The sequence below is a fragment of the Lipotes vexillifer genome, unplaced genomic scaffold (genome assembly GCF_000442215.2).
Source record: "Lipotes vexillifer unplaced genomic scaffold, Lipotes_vexillifer_v1.1 scaffold1011, whole genome shotgun sequence".
Classification (NCBI taxonomy): domain Eukaryota; kingdom Metazoa; phylum Chordata; class Mammalia; order Artiodactyla; family Lipotidae; genus Lipotes; species Lipotes vexillifer.
In genome coordinates, this window is record NW_006787698.1 from 5,339,245 (window position 1) to 5,358,011 (window position 18,767).

The 18,767-nt window shown below is 56.4% G+C and overlaps 1 protein-coding gene across 1 annotated transcript in view; it reads right to left on the minus strand.

The window, feature by feature from the left end:
- DOCK6 (dedicator of cytokinesis 6) overlaps positions 1-18,767 on the minus strand; it is a 44,214-nt gene that overhangs the window by 9,369 nt on the left and 16,078 nt on the right. Inside the window, exons 14-32 of the mRNA XM_007460760.1 lie at positions 18,284-18,446; positions 15,152-15,269; positions 15,010-15,080; positions 14,648-14,786; positions 14,455-14,556; positions 13,674-13,760; positions 13,027-13,258; positions 12,616-12,777; positions 11,798-11,961; positions 8,429-8,524; positions 7,532-7,672; positions 4,438-4,551; positions 4,074-4,244; positions 3,585-3,724; positions 3,328-3,497; positions 1,031-1,191; positions 577-759; positions 351-477; positions 19-47 (exon numbers count right to left, since the gene is read on the minus strand). Of these exons, the coding sequence (XP_007460822.1) occupies positions 19-47; positions 351-477; positions 577-759; positions 1,031-1,191; positions 3,328-3,497; positions 3,585-3,724; positions 4,074-4,244; positions 4,438-4,551; positions 7,532-7,672; positions 8,429-8,524; positions 11,798-11,961; positions 12,616-12,777; positions 13,027-13,258; positions 13,674-13,760; positions 14,455-14,556; positions 14,648-14,786; positions 15,010-15,080; positions 15,152-15,269; positions 18,284-18,446 (2,570 nt within the window). The remainder of the gene's footprint in view (positions 1-18; positions 48-350; positions 478-576; positions 760-1,030; positions 1,192-3,327; positions 3,498-3,584; positions 3,725-4,073; positions 4,245-4,437; positions 4,552-7,531; positions 7,673-8,428; positions 8,525-11,797; positions 11,962-12,615; positions 12,778-13,026; positions 13,259-13,673; positions 13,761-14,454; positions 14,557-14,647; positions 14,787-15,009; positions 15,081-15,151; positions 15,270-18,283; positions 18,447-18,767) is intronic.

Genomic DNA, 18,767 nt, shown 5'->3' on the forward strand with positions numbered 1-18,767 from the left:
GCTCTTCCGCCAGCGTACATTCTCCTGGTTCCCAAATGGGCTCCTCTCTGAGACACACAAGTGCACGTTCACAGATGTGCAAAGACAGAAAGACACGCATGACCATGAGAATGGATCCCACACACATGGGATCCCTGTGAGGACACTGGGTGACGTGGATGCTTGCAGAGTGGATGCAGTTAGATGTGAACAGGGAACATAGACACGCACGTGTACGGGGATAACGCGCCGACTTCCTTCTGGGAAAAGTAAGCCAAATAGAGGCAGAGATGGTCCCCGCCTTGGGGCCCCTGGTACAAAGGCTAGGAGGCACCGGGTAGGGACGTGCATGGGGTACATCTCCCTCTCACCACGGCTCCGTCGCACCATCTCCTGTCGGGCTCCGATGGTGCCCAAGATAGCTTCCTCCAGCCGGGCCTTCATGTCCAGTGATTTCTTGAACGTGAGACTGTTGATACGCTCAAAGGCTTTTTTCCCCTGCAAGAACAGAGAGTTTGACTCTACTCTTTTCTGTGGGCTAACCTGGTCCTGCTTCTTCTGACTCCTATACCCCAGTTCCCTGCCCACCCCTCGAACCTTGTATTCAAAGGCAGCCAGACAGAGGTACAGCAAGTCCAAGAGACGACCCAGCTGAGGGAGGGCCAGGTCCGCAGCCCAGCGCTGCAGCAGGGCTGGCTCAGCATTCTTCAAGACCCATAGCACACACACCAGCAAGGTCCGGCTAGACTCGGCAGAGAGGGCACAGCCTGAGCGAGCAGCCTGGGGACAGAGAGGGGACAGGGCACTCAGAAGGGAGAGAGGTGACTTTCATTTTTCTCCATATTAAGATGAGAACTGGCCAACTGGTACTTCATTGCATAAGTTCCATTACCAGGTTATTGGACACACAATGTCCAAAATACAATAAAAAAATCACAAGACATGTGAAGAGGCAGGAAGATGTGATTGATAAGGGAGAAAAGACATTAGACGCAGACACAAAAACAATCAAATGTTGGATGGGGTCTCTGGGGACAAGGCTGGTACTCACTGTCGCTGGGCCCTGGGAGATGCTGGCCCGGGAGCCAGGGGCCAGGGGGCCACCAGCGATGGCCATGGCCACTGAGGGGTTGATGGTGCCTCCCATGTCCCCTTCCCCTTCTGTGTCTGAGTCGAGCATAGAGGCCAATCTTGACCGCTGACCTGGACCCTCTGGGGGGAGAAAAGAATGAGACCGTGGTTAAGTGCTGTCTCTGTCTCAAATTTCAGCTCACAGGTCACCTCCTCAGGGAAGCCTTCCCTGATTCCACCCCCCAGACCAGGGTGGAGTCTCTAGTTATTGACTCCCAGAGCTCACTTATTGTACTTGTAATTAGATACATGCATCATGCAACTGTTTCTAAGATCCACAAAGGCCTGGACTATATCTGCTCTGGTCACTCTAAACTCAACACTTAGAACGTGGCCTGCAGTCATTGTAAAGATGATGATGAAGATGATGATGATGATGATGATGGCAATGGTGACAACCACAATAATAAATGCTGCTGCTATTATTATAGCACCAACTGGCACTTACATAGCATTTCCTGTGTCAGGTGCTAGTCTAAGCACTTTAACAATATTAACTCTTACTCTTCAAAACAACCCTGTGAGATAAGTACTTTTACCACCCTTACTCTGTGGAAGAAGAAACTGAGGCACAGAGAGGTTAAGTTACTTTCCTGGGGTCACACAGTAGGTAAATGGTAGATCTAGGATTTTAATCTAAACAGTCTGGTTCCAAAATCTCTGATCTTGGACTTCCCTGGTGGCACAGTGGTTAAAATCCACCTGCCAATGCAGGGGATACAGGTTCAATGCCCGACCCAGGAAGATTCCCACATGCCACGGAGCCACTAAGCCCGTATGCCTCAACTACTGAAGCCGGTGCACCTAGAGCCCATGCTCTGCAACCAGAGAAGCCACTGCAATAAGAAGCCTGCGCACCACAACAAAGAGCGGCCCCCGCTCACCGCAACTACAGCAAGCCTGTGCACAGCAACGAAGACACAACACAGCCAAAAAAAAAGAAAAAAAAGAAAAAAAAAATCTCTGATCTTAAAAGAGTACTCTCTCCACTCCCCCCTCCCAAAAAAACACAGTCTCATCAGAGAGACAGAGCTGCTGCCAACAAATACAGAACAGATTTCACTCCAGAGAGTCTTGAAATAAAAGGTCAAAGTCAACTGAGTTTTACTAAAGCTCCAGCCCAGTTTAACCTAGATGAATTCCTGACTGGATTGAGGTGATCAGCCCCTATCCTAGCTGCCTAAGAGAGAGAAAGGGAATGCTCACTGGGAAAAGATAACATTGCTTCAGTCCTGATGTTCCTTTTACATGCAATGTCCAAAATACAATAAAAAATCAGAAGATGTGAAGACGCAGGAAAAGGTGACTGATAAGGGAGAAAAGACAATAGAAGCAGGCACAGAAATGATCAAATGTTGAAGTGAGCAAAACTTTAAAATAAAAAATAAAAAAGATGCACAAACATGGGTTAAAAAATGGAGAATTTCAGCAGAGAACTAGAATCTACAACAACCACAAAATCAAAATTTACAACTGGAAAATATAAAATTTGAAATTCAGAACTCAATGGAGGGGATTAATAGAAGACCAGACACAGCAGAAGACAGAAGTAGTGAGCTCAAACACATGTGAATAGAAAGTTTCCCAACTCAAGCACAGGGAGCAAACAGAATGAAAAACAGAACAGAGCACAGCAGACACTTGTAACATGATCATAAAGGTCTAACATACGTGTAATTGGAGTCTCAGGAGGAGAGAAGAGAGAAAAGGAGGCAGAAAAAAAAAATTCAAGAGATAACAACTGAGAGTTTCCCCCGAATGACGAAGGGGATCAACCCACCAATCCCAGGTCTGTGTTTCCAACCACTGAACACACTTGTCCATCAGTGGTGCCAATGAATGTGCACATAAATGAACAAACACAGGGCTCCAACTGATGTTCCCCACCTTTCCCTCCTCACACCTCTTTCTAGAAGATAATTCATCTCCCATGTATTGCACGCTGACAATAACCCAGTACTACACGTCCTCAGATTTTCACATAATCCTAGGAAGCAGTTGGTGCTACCACTGTCTCCATTTTACAGGTGATAAATCTGAGGCTCAGAGAGATTAATGGCTTTCTTGGGGCCCCACAGCAGGACTTGAACCCACTCCTCTGATCCTAACACCCATGTTTTTGCTCCTAACATGCTCGCCCACCTTTCCCGACCTGAGCCTTGTGGGATCAATCAGGCCCCCAGATCGTGGGACCCCACCCCGCCTTGCCCTGCTGACCAGCAAAGTCATGCAGCCGTGGCAGTGTGTCCCGCGCCAGTGACAGCAGTGGCAGGTATAGCTCGGCCACCCGGGCCTTCACAGTGGCCTCGGCGTAGCGGGGGTCAGCATCATGGCCACAGAGCAGGCTGTGGACAGCACTGATGGCCTTCTTGTGCAGCAGGGACGCCCTGTGGGGTAGTGAGGTGCTCAGGACAGAGTGGGTGTGGCTCCTGGACCTTCCTCCCGCCCCACGGCCAGGCAGGGCCTGTGCTTACCCCTCGGCCTCAGGTTCCAGGGCCAGGGCCAGTTCCGTCAGCAGGAGCCCAGCCAGGAAGTGCTGCTGCCGGAACGACCCACTCAGCTCGAACATGCTGATCACCTTGGGGTCTGGGGCCTGGCTGGAAAAGGTGGAGCTCTGGAGAGGGGGACAAAGCAAGGGACCAGGGGCCAAGGGTCAGAGGTGAGAGGTTAGGGTTAACTCATCTGTGAGATGACAGGGCACAGGGTCCAAAGTTAGAGATTTGAGAAATGGCAGATGGAACGCCAGTCTGGGAGTTAGGATTTAGGGGTGAGAAATCAGAAGCTGGTCCTCCCGGGAAACTGCTGAGAATGCAGGGTCAGAGATGAAGGGTCAGAGGTAAGGGGTCAGTCCCCTGGGCAGTGGCCTATTGCGAAATGGACAGAGATGAGGGAACCACACAAGAAGGGCTGAAAGGTAAGAGGTCATAGGTCAAGAAGAGGAAGCAGATGTGAGGCCAGCCCACCTGCGAGGTGGTGGAAGATACAGAGGGCGAGGGCGAGGCCGGGGGCGACAGGGGGCAGCAGGGGAGGTTGAGGGTCACGTAGTGCTCGTGGCTGCATAGGATGCGGGTGAAGTCCATGCGCAGGGTCAGCAGCACCGCTGGGTTGGGAGCCGACTGCAGCCGTGTGGCCACCTGTGGGGGAGGGTTCAGTGGGTGACACTACACTGCTCTGCCCACCAATCCACACCACCCCCTGCCATGTTCCCACAGGTGTGCTGTCCCCTCCAAGTCCCCCACAGGTATGCCGTCCACACCACATCTCCGCAGGTGTGTTGTTCCTACCATGTCTCTGCACGTGTGCCATTCCCACCACGCCCACCCCTACCTGCTTGTAGTGAGCCCGGACCAGGCTGAAGACAAAGCCGCGGTCCACCAGGGACAGCAGATCACTGAGGAAGACGGCCAGGCTGGCGTTGAGGTGCTCGGCCAGCTCCACGTCCTGGGGGAACAGGGCCTATCAGCACATGCCCACCCACCCCATCAAGCCTCCATCCCTGCCCTTGGCCTGGCTCTCGCCAAGGCCATCAGTGACCCCTAAGAGCCGTGTCACTGCCCGAAAACCCTGGGTCTCCTCGACACACCCTTGCCTCTAGGCTCTGGACTCCCAGGCTTCCTGGTTGTCCTCCTCCCTCTGACTAGCCCTTCCCTTCCCCACAGTTAGTGTCTACCCTCCACCCGGCTCTGTTGAGGACACTCTTTTTTATTCTCTCACCAGATTTGAGTAACACAACACAGATGGCAGAGACTGGCTGCTGACCCCCCACCATATCCTCTCACGGGTATTAGGACGCATTTTCAGAGTTCAGAGCTGGGTAGGGACTACATTTCCCAGCCTCCCACGCAGCTGAGAACAATCATGTGACCACATTCTGGCCAACGGGATTTGAGAGGAATGATGTGGCCACTTAAACAGAAGGGGCAGGTCCTCCGGTTTCCATAGCCTGTAATGCCTGATGTGGCAGGCACCACGATGAACTGAGATGGCCAGGCCCACACCGTGGAGCCCCCCGTAGCCCACCTATGCTCAGAAATAAACTTTGGTCACATTTAAACCATTTGTGATGATGTTCAAGCAAATTAACCTTTGCCCTAACTGATAAACCCTAAGAAATCATTTAACAAGCATCTATTATGTACCAAGTCTTGTGAACAAGACAGACTCGGTCCCTGCTGCTTGTCCAGCTCTCAGTCTCATGGGGCGGGGGATGGGGGATAAGAGTATTCCAGATAGTTCTATGTGTTTCAAAGACAACTAACAGGGTGCTATTTCAAGAGAAGCCTGAAGGATGAGCAAGCGCCCAGGGGAGAAAGGCGTTCTGAAGAGAGGGAACAGTCAGTGCAAAGGCCCTGGAGCAGGAAGCGCCTGGCAAGTGTGAGGAACGACAAGGAAGGAGGCTCCTATGGTCTCAAGGCCCAGCTGCCCTCCTGCTTTCGGGAGCTACTCTTGGCCTCACAAGTTAGCCTCGGTGGACCACAGTTCCCTGCAACCCAAAGAAACAAAATACAAAATCCACCTGAGCTCCGAGTCCTCAAGTGGGGCAGAGACTTGTGCGTGGAGCCTGATACAGCTGGTGCTCCATAAATGTCAGGTGAAGGAATGAAACCGCTATGGCCCGTCACTGATAACCCCCCAGCGCTGTGACAAAGGTGCCTCTCAAGGGCATTGTTCTTCCCTGCAGCCCTTTTTTTTTTTTTAAAGAAAGAAGATGTTGGGGTTAGGAGTTTATTAATTAATTTATTTATTTTTGCTGTGTTGGGTCTTCGTTTCTGTGCGAGGGCTTTCTCTAGTGGCAGCAAGCGGGGGCCACTCTTCATCACGGTGCACGGGCCTCTCACTATCGCGGCCTCTCTTGTTGCGGAGCACAGGCTCCAGACGCGCAGGCTCAGTAGTTGTGGCTCACAGGCCTAGTTGCTCCGCAGCACGTGGGATCCTCCCAGACCAGGGCTCGAACCCGTGTCCCCTGCACTAGCAGGCAGATTCTCAACCACTGCGGCACCAGGGAAGCCCCCTCCTGCAGCCCTTTTGAGGAGGGTTTCCTCATAATCTGGATCAGCCTCCGGGAACTCAGCCCTTGGGGAGGCTCTAGTGAAACAAGGTTAAAACCTTTGAGACCAGCCCAGAGGTCGTGGGGGATTGCACAAGGGCCAGCTTGGGCCAACCAGCATTTCAAAAATCTGGAAAATTCCCATCAAATCCGAAGTCCCCTTTCTCTTTAAAAATCAGACATTCTGGCCACATACCCTCTGGTCCACCATAAGCCCCACTCCCCCAACTGAAGCTGGTGGTGAGGGTTCAAATCCCCATTCTGCCCATTCCCACTTACATGGTATCAAGTTGTTACTCAGTCATTCTTTGCCTCCGTTTCTCCAACAGTATAATGGAGGAAACAATACTACTAACTTCATGGAGTTGTTGGGAGAGTTTAATGTGATCCATCTGAAGTATTTCGCTAGGGGCTTCCCTGGTGGCACAGTGTTAAGAATCCACCTGCCAATGCAGGGGACATGGGTTTGAGGCCTGGTCCGGGAAGATCCTACATGCCACGGAGCAACTAAGCCCGTGCACCACAACTACTGAGCCTGCATGCCCCAACTACTGAAGCCCACGTGCCTAGAGCCCGTGCTCCGCAACAAGAGAAGACACTGCAATGAGAAGCCCACGCACCGCAATAAAGAGTAGCCCCCGCTCGCCACAGCTAGAGAAAGCCCGCGCACAGCAATGGAGACCCAGTGCAGCCAAAAATAAACAAATAAAAATAAATAAATAAATTTTAAAAATAAAAATAAAGTATTTAAGTACACAGTAAGTGCTCAATAAATGCATAATTTTATCACTATTATCATTGTCTGCCCAGCTTCTGTGGGCACTGGAATTAGTGGTCCAGGGCCTGGATAACCATCAAGGTCTCGGAACATCAACATCCATTTACTGAGTACTTACTGTATTCTGATACTGTGCTAAGGGCTAATGCATCTGCCCTGTCACCTCTCGGCCTTCACCAACTCCCACTCTCCACTTTGTTCACTTCACCCCAGCCACTCACCTCCTCACTGCTCCTCTGACAGTGGCACGGTCCTGCCTCAGGGCCTTTGCACTTGCTGTTCGCCCCCTGACTGGAATGCTCTTCCCCCAGATATCACATAGATTGCTCCCTCATGTCCTTCAAGTCTTCCCCTAAAAGTTAGCTCCATGAGGGTAAGGAACTGGGTCTGTTTTGTTCACTGCTGTGTCTCTAGTTCCCAGCACAGGGCTGTGCTTAAGAAATGGATGTTGCATGAACAGACTGATTCAGCAAATGGGATTCGTGGTCTTGTAGCCAGGAGGCACTGGACAGGACTGATGCCTCATGTGGCTGGCTCTATGTCCTCCCTGAGCACCCCTGCCCCACCCTCCCTCCATGGAGGCCCCTCCCCCTTACCTTGTGGACGCGGGTGATGACCTCCAGGCCCACAGAGCCTACCAGGGCAGCAATGTCATCCAGGAAGCGCCCAGGGAAGCGAAGCTTGCGGGGTGTGTCCAGCTTCTGGCCCAGAAGCAGGTGCAGCGCCATGCTTTTCACCTGGGGGTGGGGCAAGAGGGAGGGGGGTGGGTCTTGAGGGGCTGTGGGTGGAGGCGGCCTGCCAGAAGGGAGCAGAGACTGGGGGGCTGTGAGTGGTGGCTTGAAGTGGGCTAAAGGTGGGCATGAGGGGTCCTGGATGTGGCTTGAGCCCTGTAGTTATGGGGTGAGAGTGGGGCCTGATAGCTGTGGGGAGGGCCCGAGAGCTGTGGGTGGGACTTTGCAGGTTGTGGGTGGGGCTTGAGAAGGACATGGGCGGGGCCTTGAGTGGGTGCTAGGCAGAGGGGTGGGAGGCTGAGAGAGTACGGGTGGGGCTAGAGCAGGTCTCCAGGGGTCAACGTCTGACTGTAGGTAGGAGGGTGGGGCTTGAAGGCCCACCAGATTGAGGGGGGACAGCTGTAGTCAGGAGGAATAGTTCAAGGCACCTCTTGAAGAGCTTGGGGGATGTCTCAAGTCTGATCCCAACAGTTTCCTTCTCTCTCTTGCAGGGGAGGCCTCCTTGCTAGTTGGGGGTCTCTCAATGGTCTTATAGGGAAGGTGGGTAGTGGGGATCCTTCTCACTGTGGAAGGGATTTCAGGTAACTTTCAGGGGTCCTCTCCAGGGAGAGATTCCCTTAGGTATCTCTTATCTCTCTCTACGTGCGGGTCTCTTGGGGCCACTTCTCAGGGGGCTTAGGTACAATCTCAGGGGGCTTCTCTCCCTAAGGAGAGTCTCCCCTGGGGGCCCCTTGTTCTTGGGCGGGGAGGAGGGCGTCTCACCATGAGCTGGAAGAAGAACCAGGCATGCTGCAGGACAGCCTCGCGCACGGCACTGCCGCTGACCACCCACTGCAGGGCCAGCTCCTCGTGAAGCAGCTGGGGGCAGGGGCAGGGATCACAGAGAGCAGAGGAGCCCACCCCGTACCCCCGTCTGGAGGGCGTGACAGGGGAGGATGCAGCTGGAGGGCTTGGGATTAGAGCAGCGAGAGGCCATGCAGGAGGAAAGGGGCCAGGAGGAGTCAATGTGCCCTTTCCCCGGGCTCTCCAGACCCTGCTGGGCTCAAGGGCAAGGGAGCTCTGGACCCCAAAATGGAGTCACCCACCCCCTGCCTCCCACTACCTTTTGCACAGTGGGTCTCGGCTGGGTGGCTGGTGGGGTCGAGGAGGAGCCCTCGAGGTAGGAAGAGGTTCGGCTAGAGCTGCGGTCGATGGCCTATGATGGGATGACGAGGGGATGGGATGGCGAGGGGGGTCAGAGTGGGTGCAGGTGGTACGGACAGAGGAGAGAGACAGTCGGCGTGGATGGAGGAAAGACGTGGCCACGCGGACAGACAGCGGGGACGTGGATGGAGAGAGCCATGTTAATAAAGACAGAAGTGTGTGGGAGTGGATGGAGAGGGTAAAAATGTGATGGAAGAGACGAGAAGCAAGACACAGGTAAGGAGGGGACAAGCAGGGTGAACGGAACAGGCAAGAATGTGGACGGGAGCCCGTCAGATGGAGCAGGACCCAGCAGACAAAGATAAGAGAAAAGAGATGGGAGGAGTGGAGGTGGGAAGGGTAAAATCAGTGTAGACGGAGAAGAGAACATGGTCAGAGGAGGTGAGCCAAGTGGGGACGAGGGCAGAGAGTGTGTGTGAGTCCGTGAGTCCAGGGATGGACAGAGGCGGAGGGCACCAGGGTGGAGGAGGAAGAGTGTAGACAGGGGTGTAGAGTATAGACAAAGGGGATTAAAGGGAGAATGGAGGAGGAGAAAGAAGAAAAAGAAAGATAAGGACAGAGGAGGTGAGATGGTGATGAGAGGCAGTGGGAGCAGCCAAGAGAGCCCCAGTTTCCAGGCCTGGCCAGCTCCAGCCTTGCTTGGGGCCTTGCCAGGCCTCAGTATCCCCATCTGTGAAATGGGCATGAGGTGCTCAAGCTCCACTCTCCCCGCCTCCTTTGCTGGTCAGGTGAGGCCGCTGACGGGGGAGAGGAGACCCAGTGATGGAGCTGGCCCGGCCCTGGAAACTGCCCAGGTCCTTGCCTTGGCCGTGGGGGCCCCCCCTAGCTCCCATAGTCCCAGCCACATGCCCTGGGCTCCTCAGCCCGCATCAGATGGGCCATCTACCGCAAAGGCCAGCCTCACTGCTGCCTCCTGCCTGGAATGCCTGCCCTCCTGCTACCTTGTCACCTCCTATGTGCTCTTCCAGGCCCAGCTGACACCCCAGAGAACTGAGGGCACTGGTGGGGAGACCTGTTAAAAACATGGGGGGACTGGAAAGGCCCATGAACCCAGACTCCCAGCAAATCTTAGAAGACTGTCCAAAAGTCCCCCTGCTTGTGCTGTGAACAGTTCCCTGGCTGCCACGGCGGTGCAGGTTGCCTAGGTGACAGGTACAGAGCTGGAACACGGCCTGGGGCCAGGTATGCAGGGAATCCAGCCCTTGGTGCCCAGGGGCCTCTGAGCTTGGTTCCAACCTCTGCATATGCCTTTCCCTCCATCTGGAACACCTACCCTTCACTGGCTGGCTCTATCTTACCCTTCAGGTACCAGCAAAAATGACACCTCCCGGGAGAGGCTCCCCAGACCACCCAGAGGGAGGCTGGTGGCCCTGTTTCAGTTCGTTTCCTTTCAGGTATTTTCACCCCCTGCACTTACATATTCATGTGTTTGTTTGATGGGTGTCTATCTCCCCCGACTAGCCAGTAACTCAGGGATGAGGCTGGGTTGAGGATCTATCTCCCCAACAAAATCTTGCCTGTGATGCCCTAACTCTCTCCCAGGCTTGGACCACTGCACTGAATAGCAAGTCTTCACTCCTGACAATTCAGAACCTGGGGCACAGGGGGAGCCCATAGCAGAACCAGGACTTGATCCCGATCCAGGGTCTGATGGCAAAGCCCCTCCCCACACCAGGTCCCAGGAAGGGGCAAAGCAAAGGAAGCTGCCCACAGGGGTCGCTCTGCCTGAAACGGGGTTGGGGAGCCCAGAGGTTCAGTTCCATCCCCTGGGCATCATTCAGGCTGCTGTGTCAAGGGGACAGTTAAGAGTCTCCCGAACAGAGTGGATTAAAGGGAGAGAATCAGGCCATGCGGGACAGTGAGGTTAGAGTGGCTGAATGTGCATATCATTTGCAATGCTATTTGCATACCACCCATACCACCCGGCCCCTTCTGTCTCTGCCTGAGGCTGTGGTCTGTGTGGCAGCAAAAGGCTGGTTAAGATGACCCTGTGTTGTCTACAACATCCACTCCACAGCCCCAAACAAAGGCAGGAGGGGGTCCGCTGCCTCCTCCAGGCAGCCCCCCTAGGTTAGTTGGCCCCAGCCAGGAAGGTGGGAGGAGCTCATGCTGAGGTGGGGTGACACACGTGCAGGGGCAGGCAGGGAGGGCACCTGTCTGGGGTCGGCCCCACAATAAGGGGGTGCCCGTCGCAGCACCGCCTTGCTGCCTCCTGGAGCATAAGCAGAATTCACCCAGGAGTGTGAGCGGTCGATACCCTGGAGATACACGGATAAGTGGTAGCATCTATGGGCAGAGGGCAGGGAAACCAGCGTGAAACACCAAGCGTGCTCACTGTCCTGGGCCACACATGTGCCCACGTGGACACCCACACGCAACCCTGGAATATGTGTGTGTGCGCAAATGTGCATGGGGTGCACACGTATATGCCTCCCGCATACGTCTGTGCATGGAATGCATGAGTACATGCACCCGCGTTCCCATGTGCGTGGGGTGCGTGCATATATGTGCCCCGTGTACGTACATGCATAGGGTACACATGGAAATGCACCACTGCGCTATGTACATGGTGCTCTTTTTTCAAGATCCAGTCATCCATCCTTGGGTCAACCTAAGAGTCCGAGTCACAGCTCCCAACCTGTGACAGCCAGAGCCCAGCCCTAACGTCCAGGGTCAAGTCTATTTTTTTTTGGCCAGGCTGCGTGGCTTGCAGGATCTTAGTTCCCTGACCAGGGATTGAACCCGCACCCTTGGCAGTTGAGAGCTTGGAGTCCTAACCACTGGACCGCCAGGGAATAACCCAGGGTCAAGTCTTCATCCATACTGTTGTCTGCCCTTCCTATCCTCTGTCAATACTGAGATCTTTCACCTGCCCACCTGGCAGCCATGACCACTGAGGCTGGAGAGAGCAGGGGCCCCTTGCCCTACCTTGCTGGCCAGGATGCGGGAGACCTCGTCATCCACGGAGCCAGGGGCCACAGCCAGGTCAGGGTTGCTGCTGCTAATACTCTTAGAGCGAGCCAGGTAGAGGCTCGCGGGGCGGCCAGGGCCATGGGCCAGCGTGGCAGGCTGCAGCGTCACTGGAAGGGCCCCTGATGATAGAAGGAATACGCTCAGCCCCCTGCCCACCTGCCCCTTCCCAGTCAGCTGCCTTTGGCGAAGTCACTTTCTTTCTCTGAACCTCTAGGTTCTTTACCTGTAAAATGGGTGTGATAATGGCTCTGCCTCATAGCAATTTTGGGGAGAATAAAAAACACTGAGAACGGTGCCTGGCACGTTATAAGTCTTAGTGCTGATTGTTAATTATTTAGCAAATGAAAAAAAATCCAACTTTATTGAGCGCTCAGTGTGCCAAACATTTTGCATGGATTACTGTGCCACTGACTATTACTAGCACCCCTGTGAGAGGCACTATTGTTATCATCGTGTTATAGATGGGAAAACAGGCCCAGAGAGGTAAAGTCACTGGCCCAGAGTCACAGAACTTGTAGGCAGAACTGAGATTCAAATCCAGGCAGCTCTGCTTGAGTCCCTGCTTGCTGACTGGCTGAATCACATGCCAGTCAAGTTTACAAAGACCACATCCCTGGGGCTGGGGCAAAAAGTTCTCTCTCTCTCTCCTGTAAATTGCCCAAACCAACCAAAGCCTGTGCAGCCTCAGGACCTTTGCACATGCCCTTCCCTTTGCTTGGGATGCTCTGCTCCCAGGTATTTCCCGTGCCCCAGGGTCTCCAACCAACACTCACCGCCTGGGAGGCTGGGCTCCGTGCCAGGCAGTCGGAAGGCATAGAAGACATAGGCAGCCAGCAGTGGGCAGTGACCACGGGCGTCCTGGGCAGCCTCCAGGCTCCGGTGGACGAGGCTGACTACATGAGCCATTGCTTCAAAGGCTACACGACCCAGGTTTACTGCCGGGCAGAAGAGAGGTCGAGTTCCAGGTACCAGGGCTTTCTACTTCCCCAGGGAAGAGACTTCAGGGTCCAAGGGGCCCACGTGGCCATCAAAAAGTCAGGGGACTAGGGGACTGAGGGACCATTTTTCAGATTGGAAAACTGAGACCAGAGAGATAAATGGGCTATGGGAGGTCACCCAGGACCAGGGGACCCAAGGCCCATTCTCCAGATGGGAAACTAAGGTATGAGGCTGTGCCCGCGCACCGATCTGGCCGCCGATGATCGGGGGCCGCACGACCAGGCGTACGAGCTTGTCCAGTACGTGGTGGGAGAAGGCGACAAGGGGTTCAGGGCTGGCGAGTCGCAGGGCCACCAGGCTGGCCCGCAGCTCCTGTTCCACGGTGCTCTCACTCAGCACGGCATCCTTGAGCCGGAATGGAAAGGCCCCTTCCTCCAGGACGTGCACCAGGGTGAAGAATTTGTCCAGGTAGGGGTCCTGGTGGGGGACCAGGGGTGAGCAGGGCGAAGCCAGGGCCCCCAGTCCAGAAAGGGCCCAGGGGATGGAGTGCGAGGCTGAGTAGGCTGGGACACCGAGGTTGGGGACCAGTGAATGGAAAATACATGAGAAAAGGGACAAGACGGTAGGTCAAGAAGAAAAGGAAAAGATGGGGAGTGATCACAGAAATAGCAAGGGACACATGGGGTGGGGGGAGGAGAGACCATGCAAAGGCCAAAGCTCCAGCTAGGACGGCCACTGGCACGGCCGCCCCCGCCTGAGTCAGCAGCTTCCCTGGAGCCTGGCCCCGCTGACCAAAGTCATGTCCAATGGCCCGAAGCCAGGCCTCCCTGGTCAGCGGAAACTGTTGCCCAACCCCAGGGCCGGACTCCTGGGCTCTGGCCCCAACCCCTACCTGGGGGTGCACAGAGGACACAGCCGTGAGTTCCACGCTGAACACACCCTTGTGGCCATCCACCCAGCGCATGCCCGGCAGCGCCACCTGCGGGAGGGACACACCAAGTGGGCACCGGCCGGCCCTCCCCACCGCTCAGGCCACCAGCCTCAGCCATTGCGACACTGTGGCCTGAGCACAGCCCCGCCCCGGGGAGCCACCTGGCACCCTGCCCCTGGGCCCCGCCCAGCCCAGAGATGGGGGCAGATGGAGGGGAGCGCTACGGGGGTCCACCGGGCAGGCCGGAAGCCTGGGATGCTCACGGGAGAATGGAAACCCAGAGTGACTGTTATTGGAGGGAATGAACAGGAAATAGCATGATGGGAGGACTCCAGGTCCCCGGGGTGCAAATTAAAGGCTATGTGGGAGGGTGACAGAACATTCGCATGGGGAGGGGATACTCTAGGGACAGTGATTAGGGAGGCAAGCAGGGCTGCAAGTGGGGGGCTGCGGCGGAGAGGCAGTGGAATCTCACTATGGAACAGTGAGTGCAGAGGCAGGGGAGGGGGCAGTAACGAGGCAGGGCTAGTCGGGGACAGGGAGGGACACGCACGGGGTCAGCAGGTCACACAGGAGTAATAATGGGGGTGGGTGTGACGAGGCAGGCAGGGGCCCTGGAGGCCCTAACGGAGGACAAGGCTCCCAGGGGTATTGGTGGGAAGGAAAGCAGGGCACGAATGAGGGACTTGGGAGCACTGACGGGGGACAGGGTGCTAGTTGGCAGGGAGTCCAGAGCACGTACGTCCGGTGTGAGCACGGAGTAGCTGGGCGGGGGCTGATCCACGGACACAGGGAGGCAGAAGGGGCCGGTCCTCAGGCGGCCGTGCTGCAGCAGTGGGATCCACTGGGGAGGGGCTGGGGGTCAGGTATGGGACCGGACAGGGGTCGGGAGGGCTGGGCATGGGGGTGGGGGCTGGCAGTGCTGAAGAGCTCACAGTAAAGCCCACAGGGGTCTCCAGGGCCGTGCCTGGCCGGGGCTGGCAGCTGACGTGGTAGAAGGTGAAGAGCAGGTGGTGGTTCTCGGTCACACAGGCCGGAAGACGCAGCTTAAACTCCTCGTAGAATTCAGGGGACCTGGCAGGGCCGGGCTGGGGGTTCTGCTGGGGGCTGGGCTCCCCCTTGCCTGCCCCGCCCCACCTGCCACATGGTCCCCCAGTGCTGCTGGGCCCCACTGTCCCTGCTCCCTGCCTCGGGTTCCCGCATTAGCACTCCAGGAGATGGCACCCCTCCCCTGACCCTGGCCCCCCTTCCTGCCCCACTGTACCCCCATCAGTCCCCCCACCCCGACCCCACATACTTGTTATGGTAGACCACCGGTGTGAAGGCCTCGCGGGTGAATTCACTGCAGCTGGACTTGCCAAAGATGACCTGGGGGAGCAGGGGCATGAGGGGCCGGCGGGGGACACCCCGCCCGCCTCCCCCTGGGCCCAGCCACTGACCGGCAGGGCCTGGCTGGGGTCCTCGCCCGCCATGTACTGCACTCGCACAGTGAGGTTGCGCACGGAGCCCTGGCGGCTGCTGAAATTGAGGCTGTGTGGGTACACATACAGCAGGTTCCTGTGGGGGCAGGGGCGTGTCCACGTCAGAGGGACAGAGAGCTGGGGGACAGTGGCCACACCACTGGGGCACTGAGAACCGGGTCAGGGACACGTATGGGCGCCAGGCGGGAGATGTGACTGGCAGAGAATGGAGGGCAGACGGGCACCCTCAGAGCACAAGCGGGGGAACGGCGTGGCAGAGGGTGGGAACACAGAGGGACTTCGGGGGTACTGAGGGTACACAGTGAGACAGAGGACAGGAGACAGATGGGTGCTGAGGGCCAGGCTTCCGAGAAGGTAGCCCAGGCAACCAGCACCAGGCCTGAGCCCTGCACAGGAGCCTGACCACCCCTTCCCCCAGGAGAGGCCACTAGAATTATATGGCGTGTCTCTCAGGTGGGGAAACCAAGGCTGGAGTTGAAGGCAAGGGCTGGGCTGGGGTCAGGGTTCTGTCTCCCTCCCCCAGGAGGGAGCCCTAACTGCCCCCTGGGCTTCAGTTTCCCTATCTGTCTAATGGGGGCATCAAGCCACCCCAGCTGAGCCTTTGTAATACCAATGATGCTAAATTACAAAAATGTCAATAATTGCACCAAACACTAATGTGGCACCAACTGGCTCTGGGTGCGTTGGGCTCTGTCCTAAGCACCCGACGTGAAATGACTCATTTATTTCTCACCAGCAGCCTGTGGGCAGGGACTCACATCACACTCTATTTCACAGGGAAACAGAGGCACTTGCCCACAGTCATCCAGGGAGACAAATGGCAGTTAGCATTGAGCCAGGGTACGTGGAGGTCCTGGAGTCAGGCTGTGTGGCCTTGGGAGAGTCTCCACCATCTGTACCTGCTCCCTTAGCTCTTAACCAGGCCAACAAAAACTCCAGCATCGCAGGCTCATGGGAGGATTATGAGACCAGCTACCGTAACAGCAGTGGGACAGCTCTGGGCAAACCACTGGAGCTCATAAAAGCTTCACTGTTATTGCCGTTATTGTTGTCACGCCTATCCACAGGAGGGGAAACTGAGGCTAGGAGCCGTAGGGTCTCCCAGCGGGGCCTGGGCCTGTTCTCTCCCAGCGTCCCCAGCCCACACCTGGCCCCGAGCCCCAGCCAGCATGATGCCAGCGTGGCCCGGCTGGACATTCGCCTGATGCAACTGTAGTGCCACCGCCAGGCCCTTGCACAACAAGGGGCACCCGGCTGGCCAGTTAACGATTGACCTGAGGTTAAGGGGAGTATTAAGGCATAAAAGGCAGCAGCAGTGTTGCTGTGGCCACACCCCCAGCCCCCTAGTCATGCCCATGCTCATGCTGAGTCTGCTGTGCGCCCTGGCAATGGTGGCCCAGCCTGCCCTGGTGGCCCCCATGAGCGGCTCGGAGCCGGCACAGCAGGAGGAGCTGACCCTGCTCTTTCACGGGGCCCTGCAGCTGAGCCAGGCTCTCAACGGCGTGTACAGGGCCACCGAGGCACAGCTGACAGAGGCCGGGCGCAGCCTGAGCCTCTATGGCCAGGCGCTGGGGCTCCTGGGGCAGAAGGTCAGCCAGGGCCAGGACGCAGCCCAGGAGCTACGTGCGAGCCTACTGGAGATGCAGGTAGATGCTGCAGTTGGGGTGTTGCGGGGTGGATAGGAGTCTATGGGAGAGTTATGCCTAGGGTGACCAACTGTCAGGTTTTCCCAGGACTGAGGGGGGTTCCTGGAATACAGGATTTCCAGTGTTAAAATCAGGCCAGTCCCAGTAGGTCATCCTACTAACATCCACTGTCTATTGATCAGATGGCAGAGGATGGTCTCAAGCTGCAGGCTGAAGCCACAGCCCAGGCGCTGGGGGAAGTGGCCCAAGGACAGCAGGTGCTGCGGAAGAAAATGAAGCGGATGGAAGTCCAGCTGAGAGGCGCTTGGCTGGGCCATGCCCGCCAAGAATTTGAGGCCTTAAAGGTAAGGGGTCCCCAGCCCTGGGGGAGTCAAGACCCTGATTCACAACCAGACCTCATTTCTGAACCTTTTGTCCCAGAGACCCCCCAAAGGTCAGCCTTCCAGTACCCTGGCCTCTACTCTGTGTGTCTCTGGGCAAAACCCATGTCCCTTCCCACGCCTCAGTTTCCCTATTTGCAAAAAAGGGCGACAACTGATTTCTCAAAGCAGAGCCAGGGACTCAGTGCAGATAAAATCCTCATCATGGGGTGGGGCACATGGGAGTTACTCAATAAATGCATACTATTTAGAGAATTTCTTGAGTGCCCATGATGTATCCAGCACTGTTTTATGCCCTCTAAAAATCCACATCATGCTCATAACAACCCCACAAAGGGACTCCTGTGTCACCCCCATTTTACAGGTGGGGAAGTTGAGGCCAAGGAGTGGCAGTGACTTTCCGGGTCACACAGATGCAGTGGGGAGCAGGGGGGTCTGGGTGGGGTCGAGGGACAGGTGAGGAGGCCCCCAGCTGAGGTTTCTGTCCTGACCCCACAGGCCCATGCAGACAAGCAGAGCCACATCATGTGGGCCCTCATGGGCCACGTGCAGCGACAGAGGCAGGAGATGATGGCACAGCAGCAGCGGCTGAGAGAGATTCAGGAGAGGTACGCCTGGTAGGGGGTTGGGCATGCCAGGCAGCGGGATGGGGACCCCTGCGCCTTGGCTGAACCTCACCTCCCTCCCAGACTCCACACGGCGGCGCTCCCAGCCTGAGACTGTCTGGGTGGAACTGAGGACCAGTCATGCACCGAGGGATGCTGCCATGCCCCATGCGGCCCCTGCACAGGGAGGAGCTGCCTGTCTGCTGAGGTCGGCCAGGGCGCTGCGCCCCATTTCCGGCCATGGAGCAGAGACGGAAGCAGGCAGGGACGCAGGCAGAGGACACGGACCGTCGAGGAGGGGTGGAGGAAGGACACGCCCCTTCATTCCTATCCATCCCCCATTAAAGCAGAGCAGTGGCATCTCAGGCCAGTGTCTGTGAGTGTCGGGGAAAGGGCATCTCACTTTGCACGATGCCTGAATGCCGCCATTCAAGTGCCCGGCTGCCCCAGAGGCTGTACCTGTAGCTGGTGTGGGGGGCGTAGACCTCACGGGCGGGGAACTCCAGGATCTCCTTGGTGGGCCGACCCCTGGGGTCTGGGTAGGGCTTGACATGAAGCAGCTCCGGGGAGAGGCAGAAGTGGGGGTTCTCAGGGGCTGGGGAGATGTCAATCTTGAGCTGGGCTGGGGAGGGGGTAGCCAGTTTGCACCTGCCTGGGAGCCTCGAGCCGGGCCCTACATCTCTGGGCTTCGGATCAGGGCTCTGACTCTCCCACAACACCCTCTGGTGGCTCTATCCTTCAGGTGCTAAGGCTGAAAGATGGCCTCAGCTCCCATGTCTTGCCCTCATATCGGATCAGCTCTGCCCACCACATTCCCCGTGTGACCCACTATTTATCTGTCTTATTTATTCTTTTTTTTTTTTTTTTTTGCCGCCCCCCAATTGCTGTGTACGGGCTTTCTCTAGTTGTGGAGAGCAGGGCTACTTTTCATTGCGGTGCCCGG